Here is a 9,684-nt window from a genome sequence, read left to right as displayed (position 1 = left end):
CCATTTTCTCCAGTTGCATACCAGCAGCCTTTGACAGGCATGTGTGGCACGATATATAATAGCAGGCTGGTTCCTCCACCCTATGGGTCCACCAGCCATCATCTTCCCCTGCCCCGCCTTTTACCTTAGCTCCATAACACCTGCTTTCATACTATGAGATGATGTGCGGGACTGACAGTTTCCACATCATCCTATTTTATTTTCAGCACAACCCTGTCCAGGTCACCTACGTAGAGCAGATGACTCCGCTTGGCTGACATTTGGCCTCCAGGATATTGGGAAAATGGGCAGTTGGAAATGAAGCAGCTTAGTATCTTGGCTCTCCAACCTCCTAAATTTGCTGCTGAAAATTGGGTGTTTGTTAACTGTTTGTTCCTTAAGCAGGCAAACTTCAGCCCCAGGAGGTAATAAAGCACACTTTAAATCTCACCTCAGGTCCAGCAAAACTGGCTGAAATGTGCATTTGATTGTAGACAAGGTTTGAACTGAGTGGCACAGACCCCTCCGCTTAGCAGCTTCCAGCACAATGAGCTCAGCTCTAAGAATGGAATAAGTTGGAGATTGATTTCTGCAGTCCCATTCATTTGCAGGCAATTATGCTTTCGCTCTGCAGTATAGGTAGTAGCTGCTCCTTTTAGCCAGAGGCTGATTGAGATTCGCTACCTACCTCTGCCATGTTAGAGTTGTGATTCCCCAGGTTCACTTCAGTAACCAGGGCTACGGAACTGCCCAGGCACAGACATCACTGTAAAGGTGATCACCCGCAGCAGCTTAGAGCAGAGGTTCTGGGCTCACAGGTGCCTGCGTTCCCATCTCTCTGTTAAGAGCTAAATGACTTTGGATAAGTCTTTTATATCTTTGAACTTCAGGGAAACAGACATGATGGTGAACATCTGCCAGTGGTTGAATGGATTAAGTGAGATAATGTTACAATGTGCCTCGACAATGCCTAATACGTAATAACTAGTCAATAAATGGCAGTATTTCTTCTTTTATATATTTTTAATTTTTAAAAATTCTTTATTGATTAAAGTATTACATATGTCTCCTTTTAGCCCCATTGACCTCTCCCTGGCCACTCCTACCCCCCGCCCCCAGCACCTGCCCTCACCCCCTTAGTGTCCGTGTCCATAGGTCATGCTTATATGCACGCATACAAGTCCTTTGGGCAGTATTTCTTATGGCAGACTCAATGGGTCCAGGACCAGGATGCCAAGTAAATCTTAGGAGCAGACAGATGAGAAAGAAATAGGCTGTGGCCTTGGGACTTGAGTCTGGAACACAAGCTTCAAACTCTTCGAAAGAATAATTCTCAGGATCCTTCATCTGGACATGGAATTCAACACAAAGCATCACACCTTTGTGTGAAACCAGTAGAGGCCCCCAGCTGTCTGGGCAGCACATCTGACCTTCTTTTTTTTTTTAATGTATTTTATTGATTTTTCTACAGAGAGGAAGGGAGAGGGATAGTTAGAAACATCGTTGAGAGAGAAACATCGATCAGCTGCCTCCTGCACACTCCCTACTGGGATGTGCCCACAACCAAGGCACATGCCCTTGACTAGAATCGAACCCGGGACCCTTGAGTCTGCAGGCCGACGCTCTATCCACTGAGCCAAACCGGTCAGGGCACATCTGACCTTCTTACCATGACCTACTGGACTGTCCACAATTGGGCCTGGTCTGCTGCTTGAGTCTCATCTGGTGCTGCCCTCTCTTAGCTCTGGTTTCAGCCAAAGGAATGCATCCAGTTTCTGCAATGCTTTGCCTTGTGAAAATATCTCCTCTTAGCACTTAATTTTGCCCCAAAGTTATAAAAGTATGAGAGAGAACAAATGCAGAGGCTTGTGATTCTTTATAAAGTGGTTGCTATTTTCCCCTCTCATTTATCACCTGATACAAAGACAGAAACTAGGAGGGCAGAGGGAGGGGGAGGAAGACATACTGGTTCTCTGGCCACTCTTGCCAGTTTGAATTTGGTTCATAAAGACCCCCTGATGGGTGGCAAGACAGGTCCAAGCTGCTATCTGCTGGTGTCTACTGTGAAGAGAGCAGGGTTGTTCCTCTCAAATCTCACTGCTTTCTGGGAGTGGCCAGCTCTAAGCCTTCCACTGGGTGTGGTGGGAGTGAGCAGTGGCAGCCAAAGCATGGGGTGTGTTCTCAGCCATAGGACGCCAATCTGTGCCCTTTACTTCTGGGGCCGTTGCCCATTGAGTCTCAACTCTGGGCACTCTGCCTGGATGTGTGTCATAAATGGTTCTTGTGAACAAACCTTGTAACTCTGAGATCTGTGTGATGGCTTACTGGGGAAGGTCTTGGCAGTCATGCCTGTGAGGGAGGAAGGGCAGCAGGATGGGCAGGGCCCGAGGTTGGCTGGGGTAATTGACTGCAGTGACAACAGAGGTCTCAGCCACCCAGGACAGCAGGACTCTGGATGCCCCGTGAGTGTGGTTCCACCTTTCCACACCCCTCCCCAGTCACTGGGTGTCAGCTGCATCCCTTTCTGCTTCATGATCTTCATCAACTATGAAATAGAGCCGGAGTCCATAGAAAATACTGTGGAAACAAACTGCGATTCCCTTTAATGAAATGTCCAGAGAGGGCAAATGTGTGCAGGCAGAAAGTAGGTTCGTGGTTGCCAGCAGCTGGGGCTCAGAACTGGAAAGAAACTGCAAATGGGTCCGAGGTCTCTCTTGAGGATGATGCAAATGGTCTGAAATTGGTTTCTGGTGAAGATTGCATAATTCTGTCAGTTTCTTGATAAGCATTGCAATACCCACTTAAGATGGGTGAATTCAATGGTACTTAAATTATACCTAAATATGCATTAAAATATTGTGGGGAGTAAAGAGGATAGAGGGACTTAGACAGGAAAGGTAGATCCCAACTCTCCTTTCTTTGCCAAAATCAAATGGTCAGATTTGCACTGTAGGAGAGAACCTCAGTGCCCTCTGAAGACAGGTTGGGAAAAGGACGAAACCCAACAAGTAAGCATGTCCTCACTTTTGCCTTAAGGCTATTCTCCACACAGCAGCCAGCATGATATAAAAAATTTATTTTAAGTGAGCTCATGTCATTCCTCAGCTTAAAACCCTCCCATGACACCTCCTGCCCAGTAAATGCCAGAGTCCAGTTTGTGGTCTCCACAGTTGGCAGGTCAGCATCTGAATTCCTTTTCTAGGCCCCTGGCCTGTCTCCCCTCCCACCTCCTCACACTCAGCCCCTGAGCTGTCTTCCTGCAGCTCACACATGCCAGGTTGTGATTCTGCTGTGTGGGAGTCCTTCCTCCCCACACCCACATGACTCCAGGCTCCTTCATCCTCTAAGGCCCCCTTTTTGGGGGCCCTTTTCCTGGCCTCCTGCCTGTCTGTTAGCATACACTCCTCTGTGCACATTCGGCCTCTCCTTGTTTGTTTATTCTCCTGGGCCATGTGTTACTCCCTGTGTTCACTGTCTTCTCCTCCTTCTAGAATGTGAGCTCCATGTGGGCAGGGGATGTGTCTTTCTTGTGCACTATCCCAGAGGCCTAGCATTACTCTGGGGCAGGGAGGAAGGGATCTGCAGATAGTTTTTGAAGAAATGAAGGAAAGGATGGATGGATATTAACCCATTCTTTCATTCTTTCTGCTTTCCTCCTTCCCTTGAGCCCCATCCTCTCCTCCCAACCTCCACCCCTCCCCTGTCCCTCAGAGTTACAAGGGGCTCCCCTTTATTTCTGATGTGCTCTTTGGGACTGTGTGATATGATGCTCCCCAGGCATTATTAACCTTGCTTTTAATGCACTGCCAGCTTCTCCCAAAATTGAGAAACAGGAAGGAAAGCAAATGAGATTGTAAACCCAGATACATTACGACAGAAAGATGCAGTCCCTTGTAGCCTACTGGAGACAATGCTGTTTGCGTGAGGGAGACAATTCTCTTGTAATAAAATGCAGCAGAGTGAGCCTCCCTGAGGACACAGTTCTGCCCACTTGACTTATGCAGGATTGCATGAGGCTGCTGAGGCTGTTCCAGGTTCAAAGCCGCTGATGAATCCCTGTTCAGTGATTGCAGGGTGTAGGGAGTGCCCCATGGAGGCACGGGGACAGTTGCTCACTCTCTGTGAATAGTGTGTGTGTGTGTGTGTGTGTGTGTGTGTGTGTGTTGTGCATGAGTGTTTGTGTTTGGTGAGAGAAAATTTTGATGTCAGTGTGCATGCACCAGGTGATCTGGAAATCTTTAGGTGGCTGCATGTCTCGGTGTGTCTCTAAGGTCTGGCCTTGGCCACCCACAGTGGAATGACTCACTCTTAAAAGGGACTGAGTGGTTCATCTTCATTTCTTCACCCCTGCTGTTCTGGTATTAATAAGACCCATCCTTCACTTTTGTGCTATTCTTTGGAGAGCACAGACCTCTTCCATGCACAATTTCTCATTTCATTCTGAGAACCAAAAGCAAATGATCCTCCTTTGCAGATGAGAGATGCCCCCCAAACCTCTGAAAGTCCTCCCCAAGGAAATCAGATCCCATCCTTCTTTCACGGCTGACTGTGAGGCTGATCCACTCCCTTCCCAACTCCTTCAGGCATCCATCTCCATTCCGTGTCTTCATTCTCCCTGCGCTACAGTTCCTTCCTCCGTCCCCTCCTCCTCAAGCCCACCACCCCGCCTGGTCCCCCTTCCACTGACAAACCTCTTCCCATTTATTTCCTTTCCTTCTGAACCAAAGTCCTCACTTCCCATTGGTTCCTCGGACATTCCACCCTTACACACTCTTAATGCTGCTCTTCCCGAAATTGTCAATTCTCTTTTCATCATCAAGCCCAAAGCCTCTTTAGAGTATTCAGCTTGCTGGAAAGGACGTGTGCATTGTGTGACATGGCCATGAACTCCTTCCTTTTTGAAATTCTCATCTCTTCGTTTTTTGTGTTTTCTCCTTTTTGCCAACTAACCTTTCTGTGGCCTTTGCTGGCCTTTACAAACCCATTGAATGGTTGCAGTCCTTCCTTTTCCGTCTTCACATAACCTGGGTGGTTCAGCTTTTCTGTCACGTCCAGTTTCTCTTGTACATAGATGACTGTGACATTTTCCTCCCTGATTCACCCTCCCTCTAACTGCACTCTTTGTACACCCTCTAGAAATCTCTGTTGGATGTACATGACACCTCAAAGTCAACAAGTCTATACAACCTTGAATCTATGCCCAAAACTGCCTTTTTTTCCCCTCTTTGGCCACTATCTTGGTAATGGCAACACCAGAAGCCAGGGAGTCCTAACACAGCCTCTCCTTTACGCTTAAGATCTGGTCTTTTCCTCACCCTGTCTCATCTCCATCTATAAACTTCTCTTGAATTGCTCACAGTCTTTTTATCCCCCCCCCACTCTGTCTTATCTTTTCTTGAGGGACAGGGGAGGGGTGGAGGTTGGGAGGAGAGGATGGGGCTCAAGGGAAGGAGGAAAGCAGAAAGAATGAAAGAATGGGTTAATATCCATCCATCCATTCCTTCATTTCTTCAAAAACTATCTGCAGATCCCTTCCTCCCTGCCCCGGAGTAATTCTCGGCCTCTGGGATAGTGCACAAGAAAGACACATCCCCTGCCCGCATGGAGCTCACAGTCTAGTCCCTAGACTTTTATTGAGGTCCCTGCCACTGAAAGGTAAAAAGTGAAGTGTTGGCAGAAAAAGGGTGCTCTGGCCCAGCACCCCCATGGTGGGCTCAGAGAGTCCCATGTACGTGCAGGCTCCTCTATAATTGGTCACTCTACCTCCCCATCTCCCCTTCCAGAGGCTACTTCCATTCTGAGACTCTGAGCCTCCTTTTTCTATTCTTAGGCTTGTTAGAGTCAGGGGTTAACACAGTTGTGCTTACTGCCAAGCTTCCAGGATGCTGTGAGCGTCAGAGTGCTCTTCATTATGCCAGATACATTTACACAGATGTTGTCGTAATGCACTAAAACCTATATTTGCTCTGTTATAGAGATGAATCATCAATTCCTTACATTTACACAGGATTTTAAATCTTTTCAAAGTGTTTCTCTGGACATTCTCTCATCTGAGCCTTAGGATGCTATTTATTGTAAATGAGTTTTATATATTGCACGTATTTTACATAATTCCTCTTCTTTTCCCACCCCCTAATAAACCAACAGAATCTTCATAGCTGTTAGCTGTCAGTGTTTTATGAATGTAATCCACTCTGTTTTTAATTGTCTGTTCCACGCTCTCTATGCTGTTTTTGGCTTGAATGGGTTGGGTTATATACATATTTGGGGGTTAGTTGAGTCATTGTTATTATTGCTTTAACCCTTCCTACCCTTTCTTCCCACCATCATTTACACTCTAGTTTTCTGTCTTTGCTTGAATATTTGAACTCATTTATTGAGATTTTGAATATTATTTTTCAATGTTCAATGTAGTTTATATAAAATAGTAAAATAGATCGTGTCCAATATGGCATTCTATATTTTCCTACATGTTTTATTTTACATATCTTCTCTGCTAGCTAGGTGAGTTGGAGCAATTAGCATAAGCACTCTGTATTTGATATTCTTCATTGGTTTAGGAGGGCTGAGATTTCCTTGGGAAGTTTATGGCAAATATTAGAGCAGTCACATGTAAAGTGCCTGGCGCATTACCTGACACACACTTAATACATTGTGACTTCTATAGGAGTGTGTGGTGGTGACTATGGCAGTAGTCAAATTATGATGATGTGGTTAGAACATGGTCTTCACCACTGTCTATGAGAAAACGCTTAGGAGTATCTCCCTCTCATGGACCCAAGTTTAACCTTGTCATGTGGTTGAACATTCAGGCTGTTTGCCATTTTTGCCCTTTATAAGTAATGTCTCACTAAACATCCTCTTGCATACAGTTTTATTCTTCTTTGCCATTTAACATTTGTATGTATTCCTAGGAGTGAAATTCCAGAGTGAAGGGATATGTGCATTTGTAAGGTTCTCAATAGATAAATAGTGCCAGATTGCTTCCCACCAGAGCACCATCAGTTTACACTTCCAGAAATTGAAGAGAAAGATTATTTATAGAAATTTCCATAGCCTTAGCTGATCTTGTTTTCTGTTTGACTTTTCTCATACAAATTTTTCTTTAAAACTATAATATATGTGTGAATATATGTATGTGTTTGTATATGTGTATACATATATGTGTGTGTATATGTGTATACATACACATACTTTTATGGGGCACGTGTCAGTGATGATATTTAAGGATAAGTCCCCACATGATTTTGATAGAAACTGGTTGCTCAAAGTTTGAGATGCTTACTTGTGATGATACATAAGATAATTTTAGCTAGCATGTGGCACTAAATGAAATTGGTTTACATATTGACAGTGATATTCTATTTTCAGTTCCTTTTCAGTCTTCTGATCAGATCAAGGAGAAAATCTAAGTTTGGTGCCAACAACTCTTTAATACCCTCTCCTTTCCTCATCTCCCTTTTAAAAAGAGGGGCTTTTTTTCCCCTGGAGTTTCTAACTCAAATTTAATAACATCATTTGGTCTCCAGTATGTTTATTTTTATGTTTTCCTATATTTTATCGAAATCAATACTGGTACTTTATTTAAAATCTTGATAAAAAGGGGTTTTTGCACACATTTGGTTAATTAAAAAAGGTGCGTTACGGATGGGGCAGACATCCTGACAATGGTGTTCCAGTGATTAAAGTTTGGGACATACTGCAGGGAGAATGCATCACCACAGTCCTCCCATGAGTAATAACAACAACAAGTGGTCCTTGAAAACACATTAACTCCAAGTGTCCATAATGCTTGACAGTTTGGAACTTTGTGATTGCTCCTTCTTCCCTGTTCATTTGGGGTGTAAGGACCTTGCAGGTGGCCCTGAGGAGGGTAACTTTAATATCCAGTGAGTCCTGTGGGTTCATGACCAGCTGAGTAATCTCCTCACTTGGCAGGTAAAGAGCAGAGTGGGAATGCTCAGTACTAAGAGATGTATAAATCAAGACTGGCACTGTGAATAGAATGATTCAGAAAATGGGATTAAATAGCTTAATGATAGTCATTGTGAATCACAATGTCAGGTTTAGTAGAATTCTAAGGATGTACTTGCTAACACTAATGAGGTTTGATGGAATAAAATTAACAGTGTCCAAACAGCTGCATGCCTTCACAACAAAGGAGCCGTATCTCAGCAGACTGATACATCCTCTCCCTGGGGTCAATTGATTTTACTTTTTATCTTTTAGGATATATTTAAATTTGCAAGAACGTCTCCTGTCCCAAGACAAAAGAGGTCCATTGTGGTATCTCCCATTTTAATTCCAGAGAATCAGAGACAACCTTTCCCAAGAGATGTTGGCAAGGTAAGTCAGACAAAAGACAAATGACAAAAGCACGTTTTTATTAAGAGATGAGCATGCATGAGACAAACTGATGTCTTGGTGACGAGCTGGAATTGGCCTTAATTCCTCTATTATAAAAAGGCAAACTGTTTTTGCCAAAAAAAATATTGTCAAAAGATTGGTGTTTGCAAAAAAACCCACAAAACAGTAGTAACAGCTTTGAATGTCATGATCTGATCTGTGTGGTACATAATGATGTTGAAGTTGTGTCAGAAGCATGTCATTGGCTAAGTAACAAACTAGTTGCTTTTACAGATAATCTCAAGGCAGCCATTCAGGTAAGTTCCATTACTGTATCAGAATGATGATATGTGGTCTTTTAATTTAGATCCTAGATTTCAAATGTGTTGTTCCAGGGGCAGCATTGGGTCAGCTTTCTAAAAACTAAGATCAAAGGAACCAGATCAAAGAAACTAAATCATACTAATCAGATCCAGAACACACTGTTGCAAAAATCAAAACCACAACTTTCCCAAGAGGAAACAGTCACTGTAAAATCGACAGAAATACTGGAGCTGCCTGGTCAACACGTTCTTCCCCTACAGAAGCATCATCATGGAGAATCAAATTTTAACCATTTTGTATTTTTTGGGGTGAACTAGAACTTTGAACAATAGTGCTTAGTTGAATGAATCATCTCAGTGACTCCGTGACTGTGGCTATTGGACTATTTATTCATTCATTAAATAAGTAAGGAGCACCTTTATATGCTGGACACCAAGATTGGGGATTGGTAAGCATAGGTTTGAGCAAGCATTACAGTCCTCTTGTGATGGAGCTTGTATTCCAGTGAGGAGACAGACAGTTTAATGGATCAATATATAAGCATAAAGATTGAAGGGCAGAACAAGTGCTGTGAAAGCAGAAGCGGGGTGATATGAAAAAGCAAATGGCAAGATCAGGGAGTAGAGGGAGGAAGGAATCTTTACACAGACTCTGCACTGGTAAAGTCTGGTTGGAGTTACTGACATGTGAGTGCAAATTGGAAGAATAGAAAGGAACAGCCAAGGGAAGATCTTGGTAAACTGCATTCTTGGCAGAGAGCTCTGCATGTGAAAAGGCCTAGAGATGGGATAGAATGGGGTATATTTTAGGAGCAAATACCTGGTTGGCTACAATGCAATGAGCAAAGATGAGAGTGGTAAGAATTGAAGTCCTGGAGGACAAGGTGAGAGGTAGAGATTTCATCATGCATGCAGCAAGAAACACTGAAGGTCTTTGTGTGCGTGTGTGTGTGTGTGTGTGTGTGTGTGTGTGTGTGTATTTTAAAAGAACCTTCTGGCTCCCCTGTAGGAAATGATTTGTTAGGGTCCGAATTGA

At 43.8% G+C, this 9,684-nt stretch overlaps 1 protein-coding gene across 3 annotated transcripts in view; it reads left to right on the top strand.

The window, feature by feature from the left end:
• CDH13 (cadherin 13) overlaps nt 1-9,684 on the top strand; it is a 1,006,079-nt gene that overhangs the window by 422,356 nt on the left and 574,039 nt on the right. For all 3 annotated transcript variants that reach the window (XM_006762254.2, XM_015562993.1, XM_015562994.1), the window contains exon 4: nt 8,209-8,325. In XM_006762254.2, coding sequence (XP_006762317.1) covers nt 8,209-8,325 — 117 coding nt within the window. The remainder of the gene's footprint in view (nt 1-8,208; nt 8,326-9,684) is intronic.

The sequence above is a fragment of the Myotis davidii genome, unplaced genomic scaffold (genome assembly GCF_000327345.1).
Source record: "Myotis davidii unplaced genomic scaffold, ASM32734v1 scaffold77, whole genome shotgun sequence".
Classification (NCBI taxonomy): Eukaryota; Metazoa; Chordata; class Mammalia; order Chiroptera; family Vespertilionidae; genus Myotis; species Myotis davidii.
This window is presented reverse-complemented; position numbering and strand designations above follow the sequence as displayed.